Genomic DNA, 24399 nt, shown 5'->3' on the forward strand with positions numbered 1-24399 from the left:
TTTTTTAAAGTTACAAGATGTTATACTCATCAAATAATCACTGTCAATAAGTTCCATTTAATTTGAATGAAGTTAACTTTTTGTTTACATATTTAACCTGTTTAAACGTAACAAATATTTGTGATTTCCAATTCAACAATAGAGAAAATAACACTGACTAACAAATTAATATTTTACTTATTCTCTTGTTTCAAAGCATTTCTAAGTAACTAAGTGATAGATTTAAGTGCCGTTGGTCATTTCAACTATAACCTGATAATTTTAATGATTTGTTGATGTTATATTGAATATAATTATTTGTTTATTAGATAGTAGAATAGATAATGAAATGGCGTTTGAAGCGAATGGTACTGGGTTTGAGTCGCAGAGTGAACATCAACTCTGAGATGCAGGTACATCCAGCTGGCGAGTCCAAAATGGGACGAAACGCCCGTCCTGTATTCCAGTGCTATCCATCTTTGCTTATAATGCTTGTGAATTAAGGTTATATCGAGGCAATACGTACAGTATGCACATATATCGACAAGAGACTGATCAATTGCAGTCCTAAATAACAATGAGAAGATACAAGTAAACAACAACAAATGGTTATTAAGTTTGGCTTGTAATTACTACTTTACAAAATTGTTTATACGTATTAAAAACTATCCATTATGTTCATCTGAAAAAATATGTTATTTTATATGAAATATAAATAAATAACCTGTCAGTAAAATCATATTTCACATTGTAATCTACTAATTGATTAATAAATTTAAGATGCTTGAATAACTTTCATTTTGTTTTATTTTACTATTATTTTCAGTGTACTGGAAATGAAATATTCGAAGAATCTACGTATATTGAAGTAAGCTTAGTAATATTTATTTATTTTGTATCTGTAATTATGATGGATTTTAGTGAATTCAATATATAATATGATTTTAAGACAAATATATTCTTAACCAAAATCACATCAGAAAATTTTCTTGATAATTACTGACATGAACAAGTAATCATTGCCGTAAAGTTAATTTCTATGATGAACTTTAATGAAGAATAAACGAGAAATTTTGTATGATGAAGTGAATTCATTTCATTTTGTTCACTCTAAATATTTTATGTAAAGATTCACTTGGTATTGTTTGTTTGAATCTTCTCATTGATGTTTAAGACTGCAATTGATCAACTATCAGAACTCAGTAGCTGAGCGGATAACGAGATGGCGTTTGAAACGAAAGGTACTGGGCTCAAGTCCAAGAGTGAACATCAACTCTAATATGCAGGTACATCCGGTTGACGAGTTCTAAATAGGACGAAACGCCTGTACTGGATTCCACTGCTAGCTACTAGCCATCTTTGCTTATTATTTTGTGTATAGACATATGTAAATTATTTCATTGATAGAAATTTATTATAGGTCAAATTTATATGAATAAGGGAAGTATTTGTGAATATCTTCACGAATGAATTTAAATGAATTTATACATGTTATAGAATATGTTACACTTGTAAAATATTTTGTTACCTTACACGAATCAGTGTATATGTGAAAGATTTGGAACAAATAAAATGAAATGAATTCAATCCATTCTGTCATTTGTTTGTTATAGTTGCCTTACAGATGATAATAATATACTATTAAGATAAGCTGAATTAACCTTGATCTAAAGAAACATGTCACCTATCTTCAATTACAACTATTAACATATACATATGCGTAAAATGTTAATCTAGTAAAGGAAATAGTTTAGTCTAAGATAATCAGCGATTAAACACTTTCGATAGTTTGGTGGTATTTTGTGTTGTATCTGTGATCAGAAAATGAGGAAAGTCTTATTATTATTATTATTATTATTATATAAACAAAGTTCACAGCTTAAATTCACTTAGTATTGTTTATTTGAATCTTCCCATTGATCACGGCTTATTTGTTTAGTGGTGATATCGTCAAATTCCAGTAATGTTTTTTAGCTTTTGACTAACATCAAGTGGAGTAAATATGAAAATAAAAAAACCCACTAGACATTTCATTTTAGTGTTATTCATCACTGCTCAGTATTACCAAATAAACTGGTTGCTGTAGTATAATAATAATGAATTTATGAATATGGACCTTGAATATGAAGTTCGTAGAAATTTTTGTTCGTTCAAAAAAATTAACTAAACATTTTGGGGGGGCATGTATAACTAGTAAATGTGATTGTAAGGAACGTTTGAACAACAATTATGGTATGTATGAAACAACTAACTAATTTAAGCAGGTCCCAAAATCAGCGAAACAAATAAAGTCAGTCCTTAAGGTTACGTAACAGTATATAACATGATGTATGAGCATTTAAAGTCTGAATAAGTTGTGAGGCCGAGATATTGAATGACTAAAATTAAACAGTTCAAAACTGATTACATAATGATTAAAGTATTACCTGATCGTTTAGGGATAAATATCATATAAATGTCTTCTGAATACAAAGACCAAAGATTTCTCTCTGGATTCTTGTTATTCCTGCTAAGTATATTTAAACTTTGTTATAAATACACAACTTTATTTAGTAATAAAAAATATTTCTTAGGTTATATTTCAAAGTTTTAGTCAAAATGATCCCAAATGAATTAAATTATTTAACTTTAGATGTTGCGAAGAAATGTTCCCACCACAATCATCACGTTGGTACTTAGATATGCCATAGGATTTAGCTTTTGCAACATGGTCCGGAGTGTTTTTGCGTTCTTTGACCTACAATATTAAACAACTCATAAATTACTGTCATTTATATAATCATAAGTTGAAAATACTTGATAACTTGAGTGAAGAGAAAAAACACCTAAACCATTAAAAAAAACCAATATTTGTTAGAGTTAATATCATCATCTTCATTAATATAATTTCACCTGGTGTTTCCAATCAACTTTCTAACTATGTAGGCATAAATTATTTAGAAAAGGTTTTTGTGAAGATTTAGTATTTGCATAGTTGAAAGCATGAGTCAATTGAAACCAGACCACCATGGAAAACCTGGAAGCACTGGACGGACGTTTCGTCCTATTGTGGAACTCTTCAGCAGTGCACATCCACAACCTTGCCTCGAAAGATTCGGACCCGGCGCGAGACTGGTAGGTCCTGGGTTCGAATCTCGTGAGGCGAGGTCGTGGATACGCACTGCTGAGGAGTTCCCCGTTAGGACGAGACGGTCGTCCAGTGCTTTCAGGCTTTTCTTGGTGGTCTGGCTTCAAATGACTCATGCCTTCAACCATATAAATTATTTACTCATTAAAAAATATAATCATTTCATCTTTTCGAAAGAAAATGTATTGCTTTTAAGAACAATAATCCAATTGTAACTAACATGTATCATTCACTTATTATTAAAAAATGTTCAAAAAAATCATCTCATGTTATTTTCTACTAAATACATCCTTAGAATATTTTCGTGTTATCTTTTTTATTATTATTATTCTTTTGATAATATTTTCCTTTGTAGAATGATAGTTTTTTCAATGAAATAATGCAATCCGGTAAAACGTTTAAAGCAACACATTTAAATTCAGTAAGTTCTTCCTTTTTATTCTGAAATTAGATTATTTATTACCCATGAAAATGCAGTTTCATGTTTTTTTAAAAAAACCTCGCGAGGCGAGATCCTGGATGCACATTTCTGAGGAGTCTCACATTAGGACGAAACAGCCATCCATTGTTTCCAGGTTTTCCATGGTGTTCTAGCTTCAGTTGACTTATGATTTCAATTATAAAACATAAATGGTTTAATATTTGGAACTTTGTTTACCTAAACACTAGAATACTGTTTTAAAAAGTCAGTAATGTAATTTATATTAATAAAGTAGTTTGATGAAGAACGTTTGAGACCACTGAAATAATCATTCCCTGATCAAATAGTAAACTATCTTGGTAATGTAAAGAAATTAGCAACTCCAAGTTAATTACAGTGAAGCTCAAACAATAAACCCTCATGATTTAATATCCAAAAGTATGTTTATCCCACGAACTTGAATGCTTACCTTACTGTTATTCAAGTTAAGATTGATTTGCTTCACAAAATTTTTAAATTTCTGTTAAAACAAAACTCCGGAAATCAATCAAAACCCTTAACGTTTCACTTAATAGGTATTAAGAATGAATATGCGGTGCATACTGTTTCTCTTATCAAAATATAATGCAATGACCTGATACATATCGAATCAACATACCTTCAGTCTGTTAGTGTAATAAATTATTTTCAATGCATACCTTAGTATTTTATTTGTTTCAATACTGACATCAAATGTATTTAAAGTAGATATTCTCACTGAGATCGAATTTAAATTCTCCGTGAACATCATTTGACAGGATATGTATTTTTTTTAATTTTTAGGAACAAGAACATACTTTATTATCTATTCTGTCAGTTCATAATGCATACATGAACAATGAAAATTATGTAACTAATCAGAATGCAGATATCCAAATTCATTCAGTTTTGTGCAGTCCAGTCTTTACTCGTTCCTGTGATAGTCCTATTGCAGTTGTTTGTTTGATTAATAAAAGAGATTCTCAGTAGGTCTCAGCAATTATGTATAAATAGGATTGTATTTTTGCTTTTTTATTTAATAAAAACGAGTGTACACTAAAGTTACCAGTCTTATTTAATTAAGAGTAGATATTGTTTACAACTTTGATTGAGAATACTCTGTCAAGTCATTGTAAAATGTCTTACAGATATCGACAGGATTAGGATTGATAACTTACATCGGACCCGATGATATCGATAGCGATATATATTGCATACTTTGAATATGTTTTGTGCTCAGAGAGATGTAGGATTTATTCCTGGGTCGAGAAAGTGGACATTTTTATGACTTCCGATTCTCTCATTAACCAAGTTATGCTTAAAATATTACTACTGGAAAACAAAATTACCAAAAAATCAATAATCCAGCAATCATCATATCTTTCAACGAATAAATCTTGTTGTTAATTATGTCAGTGTACCCTGGATTTAATTTTTCCTCACATAATTTGATTTCAATGAGTTCACTAAAAAAGTAACAAATAATAGAACCTAGTGGGTCGGAATACATTATTTCAAAATATGGAGACTTTCGTAAAAACAAAAATAAAGCCTATTTCTAATGATAAATTTACACCAAGGTTTGCTATTTCAAAAGATCTTATTACAAACTTCAGTAACATGTTTGCCAAGATAGCTTTCTTAGATTACCATTCATAAAACGTTTATGAATTTAAAAAAAACCGCATGACCACAAAAGCTTTCTTGAACTAAGAGTTAGACTGTCTCATAGATAATTTCTATAATCCAGAGAGTTTCAGAATAAAATCCTCGTAAATATTGCATAAGCAATTAGGTTACTTTTAGACTGAGAGGCTTGTGGATATCGTTCATTGTGAACTAATTTTAATTACACTACCAATACAATGATCACAGAACAACTGTTTTGTTCTGAATGTTTCGTTTTTGTGACTGCACGCTATGTTGATTGCATTGGAGAAGAACATTGAAAACCTTATCCTTGGCATTGATCGTGTAGCTGCCATTCACCCCTGATGGGTTATAAGAAATTTGGATAAGGTATAAATTGGTCTACATAAAGGTACACACATCATATTCTGATCTAAGTAATGGTTATTAGAACTAATCGAAGCAAGTATTTATGAGTTTTAAAAACTATTCAGAGGCCTATTTTGTTCTGAATACAGACATCTTTCTACAAAATTAAGAAAACGTTCTAATAGCTATTTTAGCATATCAGTAATGCTCTCCTGATGATTGATTCGCAGTAAGCTCAAGCTTCTTATTCAAGATAAAACATCTATCAACAGCATGTTATATTTCATATTCAGAGACTAGTTATTTATCACATATAAATGATAAGGTTTCTATTTGCTTTTATTATTTACACAAACAAATTATTAAAAAAACACGTTATGCAAACAAAACTGTTGACAAATGTCATTAGGAAGTTACTAACTCTTATAATAGTTAAAAAGATATAAAATAAAACGTAGAATCTCATTAATTTCAGCAATAATTAGCTCACATTAACGAATTTAAAAAGAGATCAATCTATAAGTAAAAAAGACTATATATATTGAAGGATATATAGTAGCTAAAGAAATTAACTTGTTACCCAATATCAGTATTTAGCATGTAAAGTAAGTTTTATAAGCGTAGAATATAAAATGAAACCTAGGCATTAATAGATGGACTATAAATAGCTTTTAGAAAATTTATGTATACAATAAGTATATCGAATAGTTGATGATAATTATTTAATACATAACAAAACTGGGTTAAATCCAAAGTGAAGTGTTTTAACGTATTTGAAGGAAGATCATTGTATAACATAATTTAATTTGCTCCGACTGTCGTTTTTATGTTTTGAAAGTGTTTAGAACACTAATTATACCATATCTGAAGTTATTCAATAGAGTAAGCTAAACAATTTTCTTTTAAGGAGAATTCTGTTGAAGTATGCTTTATTTCTTACACCCCTTATTCCTTTGCTAGTGATCTACTACTGGGAAACATGAAAAATACACTCAATAATGCTTTCTCTTCAATTTTGTTTTCTAGATTTACACAATCAGACGAGCGTATTATCGAAGAATGTTTTCGTTTTGTTGCACCTATTCTCTTAAGCTCATTGGCATATCAAAATGAACGATACATAAGAGGTAGAACTGAAGTAAGATCACAGTGGTTTAGTTCAAAAATAGTGAACCTTTTTATTTTAAAGTTTATCAATACCTGTGTTTAAATATATTTGCTTAAAAGCAGTTTGCCTTAAAGAAGAACTCAGAGAAACAGAAATAGTAGATAATTAAGAATTATAATCAAAAAAGGCAACCAATAAATTTTTGAGTGAAATAATTTTTCAAATAACTTATAAGATAGAATACATACCCATAGAACATGGAATATTAGTTTCATAAAGTGAAAGCTTTTCAGAGAATTGTTTCATAAGAATGTTTATTCTCGATCGTTTCCTTTTCACAACGATAACCCATATTATATATGTTGAAAAATATTAACTTCATGAACACGGCAAGTGAGAACCAAGATAAACGAAAACAATAAAACGTTGGTGTGTTCGGAAACATTGAACATTGACTAAAAGTATCATAGAATTTAGGTAACTATTAATTAAGACAATCGGTTGTGTAATATGATGAAATAAATCCTGAAATAATACATTATTAGAAATGATATTTGAAATAAAAATAACCTAGTGAATGGTAAAACACAATAAAAGGACGGATAAAGTGGATGATTTGGAAAACCGAAGCCTATATCTGTGGTAAAACAAGTGTTTTTTTGTTTGTTCATTCTTGTTTATCTCATATTGATTCTCTACCATTTTAATGCTGAATCTACTCGCGTATATATATACTTCTTCTAATGTGATTATTCTGAATTACGATATCAATAAGTTTGTTTTTCAATCGTTGGCTTACTTTCCAGGCTTATATTTTCGTACATGTTATATATATGTATGCATCTGTCACCTAATTATTAATCCATACTTCTTACTTATAATGCTTAGTTTTGTAATCCTGTTTTACTGTTATCACTGACTTACAAATAGCTCTTATTAGATTGATATTTTTTATATGTAGATATAAATATAACTATATTTCAGAGTGAACCCTGATGAACACCCAATTATAAACAAACATATGTGCTGTTCGTAATTATTACTTTGCGAACGTTAAACGTTTTGTTAAGTGTTTATTATTTTAAAAAACACATATATTATATTTAGCTATCAAAAATGCAAACATATCAAACTTACTAATAATACGACGACTCATTTTTCTTTTGTACAACATTTTCGAATTACTACAAGATGACAGCCATAATGTATTGGAGATATATAACAGACTTAAAATCCAGTTTCTAGATTGTCATTTATTAGAAGAGGAAAACACCGTGATAGATCAATTTATCACAAGTAATTATTTCTTATTATGATCTGAGGATTGATATACTTAATAATAGAAAAAAATGATGATTAGCTTAGATTTAATTCCAAATGCACAAGAGTGAAAGTAAATGAGATATTAAGTCAGATGTCTTTAATGATTTCATAATAATATATAATATATAATATAATATATATAATATATACCGCGCATCCATAATCTCTCACGCGAGATTCGAACCCAGGACCTATGAGTCTCGCGCCAGAGCACTTAACTGGTAGACCACTGAGCCGACATCCGATGGTGTTTATGTCTAACTCCACAACAGGATGAAACAGCCGTCCAGTGCTTCCAGGTTTTCCCTGGTGGTTTAGCTTGAATTGACTCACGTTTTCAACTATGAAAATACTAAATCTCCACAAAAAACCCTTCTGACAATAATTGAAGATAAGTAAACGCTGTGTTGAAAGGATAGTTCTAACCACAAATAATTCAACTAAGATCACTTTTGATTTATTCTATTTCTGTTAACGGGTAAACTAAAGAGTACAAATATCTAGCTGATCACCATTAACAGATTTCTGCTTTTTGAAAAAAATACTGATTCTTTCAAATAACTAACGACGTTAACTTTATGATCCTAATATTTTCGGAACTTTGGTTTTTATTATATTTTATTAAATAAAAAATGATTGATTTTAGGATATGCTTAAAGTTGCAAGAAATATTTTCACTCATATGATGGATTTAACAAATCTTCTATTGAAAATAATGCAAGAAGCTCAAAATTTAACTAAAGCTGAAAGGTTTGTTTGTATATTCAGTAATAGATTATTTAATATTTAATTAGTGAATTAATCTACAATTACTTTTTCTACAATCACCTATACATATCTCAATTTTGTGGGGGAAAGGGGGTGAAATTTATATGTGAATGGAATAATTTTAGTGTAATTTTAATGTAGTAATATCAAATTTTACAGCTGATAATTTTTTTGGATATTGATCACTTTCTTGTATCTTCATGCAATTTTCCTGAGTTGTCATATATAATAAAATTAAGTTGTTTAGCAACTAAATATGGATGTAAAATTAGAAATTTTAAAAAGAGCTATCTATCTTTCAATTGTTACTGACATTTATTTAAACTAGTATATCGTTGAGATCATGAATCAATTGAAGCTAGACCACGATTGTCCTAGGTTCGAATATCGTGAGGCGGTATCCTGGATGCGCACTGCTGAGGAGTCTCACAGTAGGACGAAATGGCCATCTAGTGCTTCCGGGTTTTCCATTGTGATCTAGCTTCAATTGACTCATGATCACAACTATATAAAAATCTCCACAAAATCCCCTTCTTAACTAGTATGCTTTAATTATATGCATTAAATTAATGTTATAAAAATAAGTTGAATTCATAAAACTATTTAGCGACAGATTAAAATTGATGATCTTTTGAAATTCATGAAGCAGGAATGCAAACAATTCATTCTGATAGATTGCAAGTCCTGCATTCTCATAACTTCATTTCAGACTTCAGATAATAATTCAAGTCTCCACAAACTTGAAAATTAAAATTTAACGGAAGAAATGTTTTAATTTCTAAATAACTCATCTTATTGCTCAGTCAACATTTGTACCTGGCTAATACATTACTCAGTAACTTAAAACATTATCTACTTTGTATCGAACACCGTAATTCAAATGCTTTAATGTATGAGTTAAAATACTTTCAACAATAGTATTTGATTTAAATGTTCTTTTTCACAAATTTTAAATGTTAGTGAAACTAGCAAAGAAAGCTAAATAATTTAATTATCCCCTGCTGAAAAATGTCATGAGGATTTCAGACCAATATTTATCAAATTTTGTTCACAGGTAAAATCACGAGTCGATCTGAGCTAGACCACAAATAAAAACTTGGGACCACCGACTGTACCATATTAGTATGAGTCTCTCTGCACGCTGGAATAAAACCCAGGATCGATATCACGCGTGAGCTCTTAACCTCCAGACCACTGAGCCGGCATCCAACGGTGTTGATGTCTCACTTCAACCAATCTACGATCTCACTCAACCTTTCATCAGTCGCTTGAGGTGGATAACTGTTTCACACTCGAAACGGATCGAACTCAACTGGTTACGGTTTCTCACAAAAACTCCAGGATTTACATCTTGTATCTAGTCATTAATCAACAGGTGATGCGCACTTCTGAGGAGTCCCATACTAGGATGAAATGGCTGTCCAGTGCTTCCGGGTTTTCAATAGTGGTCTAGCTTAAATAGTCTCGCAATAGTCTCTCCGAATACACCACACTCTCTACAAATCCCCATATCGATAAAAATTGTGTTCAGTTTATCGGTTATTACTTCATTAGCTGAGAGGTTTTAGGAAAACTAGTGTGATCTCAGAACAATTAAGTACCCAGAACATTTAATTAATTAATCAATCTAAACTGATTATGATCACATTAGCTGGCAGATGGTGCCGTCCATGATAAAGTCTAAGTAGTGAGGTCATTTCATTTATGCGATTTGTCTACATTATTTACATTGACCGAAATACTGACAGTGAATTAATGTGTTTCTAGATGATTTGAATACTGTTTACCATGAAATATTTTTAAAATGATGTATTTATTTCAGTTGAACTATTTTTATTCATTTTACGAATCAGATGCTCAGTTTTCTTGCTTGATTCAGAAACTAATGTATTAGTTGCAAAAGTATTAGATGGATTACCAACAGCTCCTAATAAAAATGTAAGTTTCATATCTTAATATGTTTAATTATGATCCATTTTTTTACAATATAAAACTACAATCATAAGTTGAATAATTGTCATTAAGACATTAACGCCGTTGGATGCCGGCTTAGTAATCTAGTGGTTAAGCGCTCGCGCGCGAGACTGACAGGTCCTGGGTTCGAATCCCGCGAAGCGCGGTCGTGGATGCGCACTGCTGAAGAGTCCCACAATAGGACGAGTTGGCCGTCCAGTGCTTCCAGGTTTTCCATAGTGATCTAGCTTCAATTGATTCATGATCTCAACTATCGAAATTACTATGATATCCACAAAAACTCCATCGTATCACTAATGTTTATGTCATTGTAATGATGTAGTGAACTGTAATAATATTTTACCGATGCATATTTGTACAACATGATTTTTCTTGGAAAAAATCATCTAAATAAAAGTTTATTATGTAAAGTCAGGATATGATTTTTTTCACTTAAAGGTACAATTAAACTCACTTAGTATCGTTTGTTTGAATCTTCCCATTGATGTTTAGGACTGCAACTGGTCAGTCTCTAATTGACATATGTGCATACTGTGCGTATTGCCTCGATATAACTTTAATTCACAAGCATTATAAAGCAAAAATGGATAGCGGCTAGCAGTGGAATCCAATTCTTTGCAAACATTCCTAGACCCTATATTTCAAAAATGTATACCTTTCTCATATCTAGTTTACGGTAATTATAATGATCATTTACATCAAGCAATTTATATTTCCGATGAAGGAATAATACTACAAAAGTTGATCTATCACATGGTTGACATTTGCTTAAAATCTCATTCCATTTTCATTCCATTTTGTTTTTTTGTTGCTTTAAAATGTGAAATAGTTTGTATGAAGGTATTGTCATTTGAGTGGAAAATGTTTTTTTTTCTTTTAATGATTTGATCATAACTGTTCGAAATCAAACAAAATTTGTTAACTACTTAGTAGAAATAATTTCTGGAATGTGAAGCGATCTTAGTCAGTAATAAAACAACAAGAGTGAATAATAATAAGTAAATAAGAATATCTATTCTAGAATAACAATACTTACTGTTTTAAGTAGTTAGTAATATAAGATGAAATTACTGATAAATAATTATAATAAACAAAATGTTTTATTGGTGAAGAGGAATAATTAGGCAAGCATAAATGTACAGTGGCTAGCAGTGGAATTCAGGACGTGCTTTTCATCCTATTTGGAACTCCTTAGCTGGATGTACCTGAATTCCAGAATTAGTGTTCACTCTACTACTCACACTCAGTACTGTTTGCTTTAAACGCTATCACTGTATCCACTTAGCTCTTGAGTCTAGATAGCCACAGGCCTGGGTAATGAGGTAAATATGGATTTTAATTCGTATGTATTGGTTGTTTGGATCTCCCGATTGGTGTTTAGATCTACAACTGATCAGTCTCTTTTGGCAATACAAAGACAGTCCTCACAGGATGCATATACGTTGAAAGAGATTGACCAATTGCAGTCCTAAATAACAATAAGAAGATCCAATCAATCAATATATATGAATTAAAATGAAATTGATTATTATGACAGTAATAATTATGATATATACTTATATATGTATGTCAATATTTAAGAAGTGAAGGATGAGCTAATCAAGAAGATTTCTCACTCATCTATGCAAACGTTAAGATAATTAGAGTTTATTTATTTTGTACACGATTATTAGATTAGAGATTTTTTATCCATAATCAACTTATCAATCTGAATAAACATATGGACTATATGTTTACCATTTACTCTCAAGTAGAGGTTACTACAAGTGCAGTGTTCATTTCACATGATTTGATTATTCTAGATAGATTGTAATTTATAAGTAGCTATGATTCACTAAACAAACAAAAAGTTTTTTCCCTTATGCTTTAATTATTAAAAAAAATACTCTATCTTATATTCACTGTACCATCTGGAACTGTTCGAAAATAATGATAATAAACTAAATAAAACTATTTAAAAGTCAAGAAGAAAACAATATCGTTTCGAAAAATAATTATTTGACCATAAATTTAATAAAACTCATCATTAAAAACATATTTCTCAATTATATCTTGACAAAAAAAATTCGTAAACAGATAATTAATAATTATAACAGTTGAGATCATGAGTCCATTGAAGTTAGACCACCATGGAAAACCTGGAAGAACTGGATGGCCGTTTCGTCCTATTATGGGACTCCTCAGCAGTGCGCATCCACAATTCCGCCTCCCGAAATTTGAACCCAGGACCTATCAGTCTCGCGCGTGAGCGCTTAATTTCTAGATCATTGAGTCAGTATCCAATTAATAGAAAGTTATTACATCGTTTGCTTTATCTTGGTAATTTTATTAAGAATGAACAAGATGTAGGGTATCAAATAAGGAATTATAGCTTGTATATCATATCATAAGCGATATTGTAGATTATAGATAATAAATTTTGCCAACGTAGTAATAATTTTATATACATTTCATGAATTCTCGTGTATGAGATTAAATGAAGCATATAAACATATAAAAGTATCTGAATATTAGGATTTATAACCATTATTGAAATGTCCAACAATAATCGACATGACATATATGGAATAAAAGAGTTCAGACAGGAAATATTACAGCCTGGAGTTTTATATTAAAAGGTATATCAAAAATTATTTAGTTCATATTTGAAAACTTTTTTTATTAGGGTTTATTCGATGTCATGTAACTCTGACACGAAATTAAAATATAATAATCGTTAACAAGCCTTTTTATTCAATTCATCCGAATAATATCACTATACATTGTTTTTTTAGATTACAATGATTAGATTCTTCACAGCTGATTCATTTTCTAACATTATATTTCTACAATTCATATAATTAGATTACATGAGAACTTTGGGAAATATCAGTAATAAATAATATACTTCCCGTTATATGTCTAATATACAAACATTACATTTTCAGAAATCTGGATCAGTTTTTTTCTAAGTTATAATCTAGATAAGTCCTAATATCCATGAAAATCACCATATTTTTATCTATCACTTCTAAAATAAGCCAATGTGTTTATATATGTATCTATCATATTATTCAGAAAGGTTTTCTTACATCACCTCTATATCGGTGTAAGAAATGGTTTAAATTCTAGGAGCGGCCAGACCAAAACGTGGCACAAATCCATGAAGTCACTGACAATTGGACTTAGTCATGTTGGTAGGTGTAGATTATCTGGTAGAGATTCGCGAGATGATAGCAATCGGTGGTTAGAGACCTTGAATGACATGGCTCAAAATCGTTTGCAATGGCGAAGGTGCATCCACTCTTTGTGTTCTATCAAATTTTAATCTTCTGCATTCTTCATACCTCTATCTCTTTTTTCTTTTTCTAAATTTATTTCACTGGTATTTACTCCTTCAATAATATCATCAAACCCTAATCTTTCGCATTAATGCTTATACTTTTACTACTTCTACCACTATTGGATTTGAATCGATAACTGCATCTCTGTGCTAATTTGGTATGGCAACTCGAACTGATGTACTTACGTACGAAGTTCTACGTTGTGACTGACTGAATGGTTTAAATCCATTCAGTTGACTACTATCGTACTTATAACACTAAAACAATCATTTAAGTTATATTCTGTGACGGGGAGTTTTTATCATATCATCAATGTACGAAAATAGTTTCCTATATTTCGATATCTGTAAGAAATTGAATTCATTATAGTTCAAAATATTTTTCTTATTAATAAAATAAACAAAGATTAGTACGAAGGTTAATTATTTTACCATTTGTTGATATGAAAATGTCTTTCAAGCACTGAGTAAATCTAAATAAATATTTATTACCTTTTTTACACGTTTTAACAGACACGTTTTACTACAGCAGATGGCAAAATTGTTACAGTAAGTGTTAATTTGATATGTATATACACATGAATAAATCCTTTTATAGAATAATGCTCTCTAGAAATTTGATATGATGTTTACTAGGCTGTTTTATTAACATTACAACCTAAAAGCAAAATATCGATCAATGATTTATGCATTATTCAAATAGCTTCTGAAGTAACACTGAGCAATTTCTGTTCATATTGTGTCTACCGTTTGTAAATCTAATAAGAAATCGCTATTGAAGCATTATACTGTCCAAAGTTATAATAGTGATATATATTTATACATCGGATGATAGAATAAACCGAAAAGTTATGACGAATCCACACTTTTCTGTCAAAGCCTTACCACCTTTTATTCAAACTCTACTTTATGGTACAGAGACAACAAAAATAACGGCTAAATTAGTTTAAATTTGGTAAAATTGCCATTCAGAAATTATCTTTTTTATCCAAATACACTGACTGGCAGCGGATAGTAACCAATTATTATTCAGTGAAATGTTGAGGTCAATTTTCACACTCTTAGTCTCAATTTTGTACGTTCACTATCTTTGTATTTAACTCAGAACTTTTATGGCTGCAATTAATTAGTTATGAAGTATCTTCAAGTGGTGAACCCAATTAGCACATCGTAAATTTTACTTCTGGTCAGCTAACATTCTTTCCATTGATGTTTTAACTTTTCTTTGTTTTGATGAAATTTCTAGGATTGCTATTTAAAAAGTGTAGTTCAGTCACATTTTGAGAGTATTCATATTGACTATCAGTTACATCATTTAGTTAAGTCTACTATCTCCGTATTCACATCCATCATGAGTACCTACGCAATCAACAAGTGATTATTTGCCCTGAATCATGTTGAGTTATTTTACGAGAATTAGACCTTTCAGATTAGTTCAAAAGTCTTGATGTTAATACGGGAAAATATTAAATATAAATAAATCAGATTACTCATGTTAGGAGACAATCGAATTCATCATTTTGATTTATCACTATCGATTTTTATTTGTCCTTTGATAAGCACTTCCATCACAATGTTCACCTTTCTAACATTCTGATTTCCATCTCATTAACAAGCTTGGATACATCTGTTTTGATCAGGCGCTACAGTAGGTTTCTTTGTTTATGAAAATGAGACTTGCTTCACCAACTTTAATATTATTAGTGATGCTAAATATAAAAAAACCGTACTAACAAGTGAATACTTTAAAATGAAGCACACTTTTTGAACGATCTTCATATAACATTTATCAAACTGCTAATATAAAGGTACTTGAAGTTAATGAAACACTAAGCACTGGATTGATGAACAATATTCTAGTTTATAGTGTGATGCTTATATAGTATTTTAAATTTTAACCAATGTGAATTTTTTCCAATGTTATCATTGTTTTACGCAATTACGAATTTTGTGTTTTATAGTTACCAGAAGAAATTCGACTAAGTTTAAATCAAGGCATCGCTGGATATGTAGCTACAACCGGTAAATGGTTGTCTTTTTATGTATCTATCCATATATATATATATATATATATATATATATATATATATATTCATTTTATGGTCAGAAGCTATAGTCTATATATTACATTTACTTACTTTATGTACTCCTGTTACTCCCAATGGAGCATAGGCCTCCGACCGGCATTCTACAACCCACTCTGTCCTGGTCCTTCCTTTCTAGTTCTATCCAGTTTTTGTTCATTCTTCTCATGTCTGTCTCCATTCCCCGTAGAAAACCAACTCGATAAAAAAACGCTATATATTACATAGCTAATATTAAGTATTTAAATAAGAGTCAAATAAAATCAAACTGAATACGTCAAATTGCACTAAGGGAAATATAAATAACTTGTTAACAACAAACAATTTTTTGTTACACCCCAATGAATAGAAAAATTGTATTTCTGACATTTCGTGACCTTTGATTGTAACAAAAGTATTTTTTATTATTTACTTTGTATTATTTAAACTTGTGGTAACTTACTTCGGTTATTTACTTAGTTTGAAGAAGTGACTTACATTAAGTCGCGAAACATCAGAAATACAATTTTTCTACTCATTGGGATATTATATATATATTACTAGTTTTCTACCAAATGCTCAATTTATTTGAAACTATCATGTCCAACCTCAGCATTGATACCCATAAATAACTTGTATTTAAGTTATTAATTGTACTGAATGAAAATCCTTTCATCTTTCCAGTATAAATCGAGACAAATAAATTTTTATCAATACCATATTCACAATACAAGTTTAATTGTTGTTAACGTCTTCAATCTATATTGCAACGTTACACCAAATACGTTCGTATAAATTTAGGAGAAAAATTAATAAGATTGGTTATTTGATGCTTGAAAGTTTAAATGAATATCCGTAAGATGGATTCTTTATGATACACTTCATAGTTTTCATTATTATAGTAAAAGATGGAAATTGATTCCTGACATATTGGGATTTCATAAATGTCAATTATTCAAACAATAAACAAATGTCCAATTAACTTAATTAGAGAATTAGGTCAAGCGGTATCAGAATTTTCATGCTAATTATATAGTGTGTATGTTACAAAATATAGTAGGAATTTACTATACAAATATGTTTGTTTGTATTGATGAGACTATTTTTATGTGATATACTACTTATCTGTAATTTTATGGAGAGCTTAGTGAGAATACTTTATACTCGGGATATATTGTTTAGTTTTGATGAAAAAGTGAATCATAATGTGAAAATAGTAAATTGTTAGTGAACAGATAGATTTCTTTATTTCTAAAATGTATACATTCATGTGTCAACTATTAAAAACGGTGAAAAGAATTGTCAATATCTTTTAATATGTCCGAAAACCTGATCAAAATTAATGAATAACAAGACTCATTAGTCATCAGATTCACTTAGCAGAATTTTGAGATAGCCAATGTGTAAATGACTCTCTACGTATGAAGAGTTTTAGATCCGTCCTTAGGACATTTTGCTACTTCACCGTCTGGCAGAGTGTAATAAATAAAACTGACATGATGGTAAATGTCTAAAAATTTGTTGTTTATGTCAAGTGGGGTTTAAATTATGACTTTATTTCTAAAATGTATACATTCATGTGCCAATTTATCCGTAAGTATCGCGCTACATTTATTTTTATCTTGAATTTTTAGGTGAATTATTAAATATAAAAGATGCCTATGCTCATCCACTTTTTTATCGTGGTGTTGATAAAGAAACTGGATTTCGTACAAGGTCAGTTAATAGTTTTCAGAGATTTGAAAAAAGTCTGTTTTTTGCAACTTTTATTAAACTCTAAAATTTTAGATGCAAATCACAAATAAAAAATTTACTTATATAAGAACTTTCGTCTAAATTAGAACGAATAGTTTCCCAGTATTTGAGCGCCGAGTTGATGTGAGACATTAAATAGGAATATTATATTTGTAAAATCTCAACGAATGAATTTGAAGTAAATCCAACATTTCGCCTGACAATCTGGTCTAAGCTTTTTCAAAGGATTATAATCAAACATAAAAATTATCGAATATGAATAAGTATGTGGTTCTTCGTTTCATTGTACACTGAATAGGTCATCCTATTGTAGGATGGAACGACCGTCTAGTGCTTCTTGGTTTTCTTTGGTGGTCTAGCTTCAATTGACTCATGCTTTCAACTATGAAAATACTGAAATCTCCACAAAAACCCTTTCTAATTAAACATTCGTTCATTTGATTGCTATCAATCTCTAAAACACAAAAAAAGCTATGCACATTAAAGTAACTAAAATTAGATACTCATTGAACAAATCCATGTGTCTTAAAGTTGGCTATAAGCGTTCTGCAATATAGTATCTTCTCAAACATCAGATCAACTTCAATCAATTATTTTGATCATTTTTCTGGAAAAATAAAAAAAAAACGTTTTGAGGAAATGTGTTTTATTAAAATTATTTTTCTAACCACCATTTCTAACCATCATTCATTTAAACACTCAAAAAGAATAATGTTTATTTACTCGGTTGATAAGCTGATATGAATCAGTCATGTGGTAAATAATTCTCTGTCCATACAATCATTCATTCACTTCATTCAACTCTGCTCATTTTATCTTTAGAATCATACCGTAGTCAAAGTGAATGTCATTAAAATGAGTTTTATTTTTGTTGTTCAAAAAATAAAATAATCTACTGATTTTCAATTCAACTACCTGCCTCTGGTATTCAGAGTTTCGTCAGAATGAAATATATACAAAAATAATTTTTGTTGAAAATATGAAATAAAACATGTACTACTGAAATGAAACTTGTTGTTTGAGTAATAAGAAACTGATAAGTAAAATACTTCATCCTTTTAGATAAGTATTATTCTTGAAAAAAATTCCAAGTATGATCTTAAGAAAACATTAATTTGAATAACGTTGTAAGAAAACCAACTTCTGGTATCAGCAAAAGTTAAATAACTTTTTTCTCTGAATGTGAAGAAATAATGTGAAAGATAATACTATGTAACAAGTCATTTTCTCAGAATGGTGTTTCGTGCAGACTTTTGTAATTTTATAGATGAGATCCTGAGTCAATTGAAGCTAGACCACCAGGGAAAAACTGAACGGCCGTTCAGTGCTTCCAGGTTTTCCATGATGGTCTAGCTTCAACTGACTCATGATCTCATCTATAAAAGTCATTTTCTTTTGATTAACATATTTGAGAGAAAATCATATGGTTTTGAAAACTATATTATACACTTAATTTTAAATGTCATGATTTGACTCAAGTATTTGATAAAACTATTGAAATCCATATTGAAATGATTTTCTAACTGAATATTTTAATAATTTCTGTCTACAAAGTAAATGAACATAGGAAGAAATCAAATCAAAATACGAATACCGGAACTTTTGAAGTACATTATTTTTACCAATATTTACAAAATATAATTTTGCGTACATTACATTCTAATAATAATAGTAATAATAATTATTATTATTGCTATCATATACCTCACTATACTAACATCTTTATTCTATTTAGGAATATATTATGTTTTCCAATAAAAAATGAAAAGGATGGTATAGTTGGTGTTGCACAATTATGCAATAAAATCAATCACCCTTTTTTCACAAGAGCTGATGAAGATGTAGCTAAAACATTTTCAATTTACTGCTGCATAAGTATAGTACATGTAAGTATAGAATAAATTTAGAAAAATGAAAAAAAATATATCCATCTATAGACAATTATTTAAATGTAGGACGTGTTTATGAGGATTATTGTATATTAGTAAGATTCACTTATAAGATTGATTAATTCTGTTTTATGTAATGAAAAATTCGGTATAGTTTATCGCTATTCAATACATATTACAGTTAAATGGATCAAATAAGGATAGCCAGTAACTTCAGCATTACATTTTTCAATTATTTTTTGGTATGTAAGTATAAAAGCTTTGCTTGAATTTTAATACCATAAAAAACTTCTAAAATTTAACTAAAACAGAAAATACCAGTGAATTTCTATTTACCTAATCACTGAAGCTTTTATGCATTGGTATTGAACATGAATTAGCGATATTAAGCCAAATATTAAATCTAATAGTGAAATTCCATTTTTCAAAATGTTGCTCCTTCTAACCAATAAGAATATTGACAAACATGCAATTGGCCCATTTAAATAAAATGAACATAAAGTTCCAGATAGTCTGTTTTGGAATGAGATTATCTTCATGTGGTGTTTTAAAGATTTTTTAAGTTTGTTTTAAGTTACTAGACTGAAAGATTGACTGGAAATCTTAGTGCCTGTAAATCATAAGTGATTTTTCGGGATTAAATGTATCCACAATGGGATCAGATTTATAATATTTGATCTCTATGAGTTGTCATAACCTCTATTCAGATAATAAATTCACAACATTAATATGTATTGTAACGAAAAAAATGCCTAAATTTCACATGCAGAGGAAAGGTAATTAAATAATTCTGACTATTAATATGTAAGACGTGAGTTTGAATAAATTCCTACCACTTACAACCAGTAAAATTTACAGATCTCATCTGCATTCAAAAAACGATTAATTCAATTTATTGCAAACAACTGTTGGACTTTCACGGTAAAGTTAACCAATTTTATGTTGCTTACTTGTTGATAGCAGATATTCTGTATAGTCAAGACAAGTTGATTTTCGTAAAACATTTATAGATGATGCTGAAGCTGATAACTAACAAGTGTTGGAAAATGAAAGTTTTTTTGAAAAAGGAAACGGAACTTTGCACTAGTAAACCTTTATGTTTCGTAAACAATCACTATTAAATTTTACTAAAAATTCTCTTATTTGTGAGAAGGAAACGACTAAGCTGTTTCTTTTAGGCAGTATCGAGATCAAACATACCTGTCACATCAATAAAGATATGACATAGAAACAGTGGTATAAAGAGAGAAACAAAAATCAGTGTAAAACTAAATGCTACGATAATGGAGAATTTCCTTCATGACATTTATTTCTGTGAACTATTTTTTTGATTGCTTTTCAGTCGTTAATGTACAAAAATGTTCAAGATGCACAACATCGTACTAAATTGGCTAATGAACTTATGATGTACCATATGAAAGTAAACGTCTAATCGTGTAATGTATTTATCTTAAAAATATTTTCTACAAAATGTACAGAGCATTTAAAGTGAATAATATAATTATCCTTCATTAATTTGTTATCAATGCAACAAATTAAGACACTGAGACTTCGTTTAACCTGTAATAACAGTTGAATGATATTATTTGGAAGGCTAATTAATTAAGCAGGTAGGATGAGTACATGTAATATAGTTTAATCGACCTGGTTAGCTGAGAAGTTAAGTTGTATATATCAATATTATTTTTAAAGTGATTCCGACTGGTAAAGAAAAAAAGATATTTTATCTTTTGCCATAATTTAGATTAGGAAATACGTCGGAAACCCATTTTCCATTAGTGCTAATACGGTAATAAAGTTAAACGTTTTCTTAAATCAAGTACGCAACTAAGTATTAAAATGAAAGTTGAATGTTTAAACTATACAAAGAAGTAAATACTGAGTTCACTGTATAGCTATAAAAATGGTACTTTATTTGTTGTTGTTGTTATATTTAGACAATATATCATATGAGAGTTTGGATGAAGTTGATTCGCTTAACATTTTGATATAACAAAAATAAAATGATTCTAAAAATTAAATGCATTAGTTGCTTCAACCTCTGCTGTTTAGTCTAAACGAAAACCAAATGCTCGACTGAAATTAAAGCATGTAATATAACAAAAGAAGCACAAGTTAGTTAATAGAGAATTTAATCTTTTCTTGAATGAGAAAGTTCCCAGTATTCAGAGATGAGAATCACCCGATAACTTTATTTCAAAAGTCGGACAAAATAATTGAGTAAATATAATTTTTGTTACATTGTACCTAGTGGACATCATATAACTTCTACCTTGTATTGTAATAGAAATTGACAGTGAGTAGTCTTGGTGACAAAAGTAATCATATACTCATATGCTCAAAGGTTAGCACAGGATCATTCTAATTCACAAAGTAACGTGAATGTAAATGACGCCCTAAGAAAGGAAGCTAAAACTGTATCTAAGTCAATTTCAATATATTTGAATAACGTTTTGCTTGTTTGGTCAGCTGAAAGTGTCAGAAATGTAGTTCAAACAGGTCATACAATATCTTGATGAAAATATATTGGTTTACATTTTCAACCACCTGTTCCATTTCAAAATGATTGAAATAATCAAATTACAATACGGTTTTTTCAAATTGCTATTCAAAAAATCTCTCCCCACTACTTCATAATACCTTAATAACATACCGTTTGAATGAACTAACTCATAGATCTAAGTATTAAATTTCAGCAAAATAAAAAAGCCGTCGCTTATGCAGTCAAGCTAGTTTTTATCCCCTCCCAACTTTTTTAAAGTGGTCCCTTTCAGTTAATTGAGAAAATCTCACTCAATATAAAATCACATGAAATTGTCGTGGAAATTTGAAAGGCCGAAATAATAGGAGAAATGACAAGTGTATAGATTGAATTAATTTAAAATACACTATCACATTTTACATCTATCGTCATACACTAATTATTTGTCTATAACTCTGGATACCTACAAACATTTCATAGCAATCATTGAGATAAACATTGTTTTTATTCTATCTGTTTTGTATGGAATAGCGTTATTCTCAATCTGTTACGTGTAGTTATAAAAGCTGTATGTGTACAATTTCCTAATATAATGAATAGTTTTCATTAAAGAATTTAGAACAAGACTCCTTACTTCCTGGAATTCGATATATCAGTAAATTTTATTTTTCTTTCAAAGCAGTTTTAATAAACTTGTATCTTCAATAAACGGTGAAAGAGGTTAAAAAAAATTGTCTCTTAACCAATATATGTCATTCCAGTAGTTCGGATATAATTTCACACTATACAATTCGTTACTATAAGCCTTATCTTTTATTTAATACACAATGATCTGAAGCATGATTTTATTTTCTTATTCGATTAGGTGGATGAAGACAAAAAAAATTGGTTAACCACCTGTGAAATTAAAGATATCAATACATTTCTACCTAATGCAAGTTCTTTTGAATCTTTACCAAGAAATATTCAACCTGAAAATGAAACATATCTCGTAAGTGATTTAAATTCCAAAAAATATAGCAGATTAATGTTGATTGCAATGTTGATAATTATACAAGAAGTATAGTAACAATTATCTTTTTTCCAAATGGAAATTTAAACCGAAAAGTATGTAAAAAAATCATCGGAACCGCTGTATTCTGTAGTGAAAGATTGTGACCATTTGACTATGAAACCCTCTTTAATAATCTGAACCATTTTCAAGGGGTTCATATATTTCATTAATTATTCAAGTGTTCATATATTCATTATTCATGGTTTTACGTAGTGGTCTCATGTTACGTAGTGTCTATATTTTCATAACTAGTTTCCAACAGTATGATGTAAATTATTCATATTGTCTTCAGTAACATATATAGGTTTCTGCTCAGATGTCATTTGTAAAAGTAACTGAACAATACGCTTCAATACTTCCACCCCATTCGTTACAATTCATCCCAATCATGTTCTCATCAAAGTTCATTGTGGTTGTTATTTTCCTACTGCTGATATAAAGAACTCCGTATGACTGCTTGAGTAGATTCCATAATATTGTTTTAAGCTTTAAAATGATAAGATATTCTTCACCAAACATGATAAATAAATCAGTCTCCACTGAATAATCTAGTACTATGCTGGGATCATAGTATAAATAATAATACAAGGATCTAAATACATCAAGTCGAAAAGTTTCCAAATGGGACGAAACATGCTGTCTGCATTCTACTGTTATATACAGATCGAATTAAAATATTCGTTTTATTTTTCGGTTTATTTTTTGACGACAATCAAGTCAAATTTACTACATTCATAAATTATAATGAAGATATAGTAAGCAGAGATGGATAGTGGCTAGCAGTGGAATCCAGGACGCGCGTTTCGTCCTATTTGGGACTCGTCAGCTGGATGTACCTGCATCTCAGAGTTGACGTTCACTCTGGGACTCGAACCCAGTACCCTCGCTTCAAACGCCATCGCGTTATCCAATCGACCACTGAGTCCTGATAGCCACTTGCTTGTGCGATGGGGTGAAGTTTAAATTCATTTAGTGTTGTTTGTTTGAATCTTCCCATCGATGTGTTAGGACTGCAACTGGTTAGTCTCTAATTGGCATATGTGCATACTGTGCGTATTGCCTCGATATAACCTTAATTCACAAGCATGGTAAGCAGAGATGGATAGTGGCTAGCAGTG

The 24399-nt window shown here is 29.9% G+C and overlaps 1 protein-coding gene across 1 annotated transcript in view; it reads left to right on the top strand.

Annotated features, from left to right (window-relative positions):
* Positions 1–24399, top strand: part of Smp_135500 (putative cgmp-dependent 3,5-cyclic phosphodiesterase) — a gene marked incomplete at both ends in the record, with an annotated part of 67530 nt that overhangs the window by 30126 nt on the left and 13005 nt on the right. The window contains 11 exons of the mRNA XM_018796804.1: positions 806–847; positions 3462–3527; positions 4428–4531; positions 6570–6670; positions 10565–10680; positions 14552–14587; positions 16000–16060; positions 17736–17817; positions 19592–19697; positions 21088–21165; positions 23093–23218. Coding sequence (XP_018651910.1) covers positions 806–847; positions 3462–3527; positions 4428–4531; positions 6570–6670; positions 10565–10680; positions 14552–14587; positions 16000–16060; positions 17736–17817; positions 19592–19697; positions 21088–21165; positions 23093–23218 — 918 coding nt within the window. The remainder of the gene's footprint in view (positions 1–805; positions 848–3461; positions 3528–4427; positions 4532–6569; positions 6671–10564; positions 10681–14551; positions 14588–15999; positions 16061–17735; positions 17818–19591; positions 19698–21087; positions 21166–23092; positions 23219–24399) is intronic.

The sequence above is a fragment of the Schistosoma mansoni genome, chromosome 4 (genome assembly GCF_000237925.1).
Source record: "Schistosoma mansoni strain Puerto Rico chromosome 4, complete genome".
Taxonomy (NCBI): domain Eukaryota; kingdom Metazoa; phylum Platyhelminthes; class Trematoda; order Strigeidida; family Schistosomatidae; genus Schistosoma; species Schistosoma mansoni.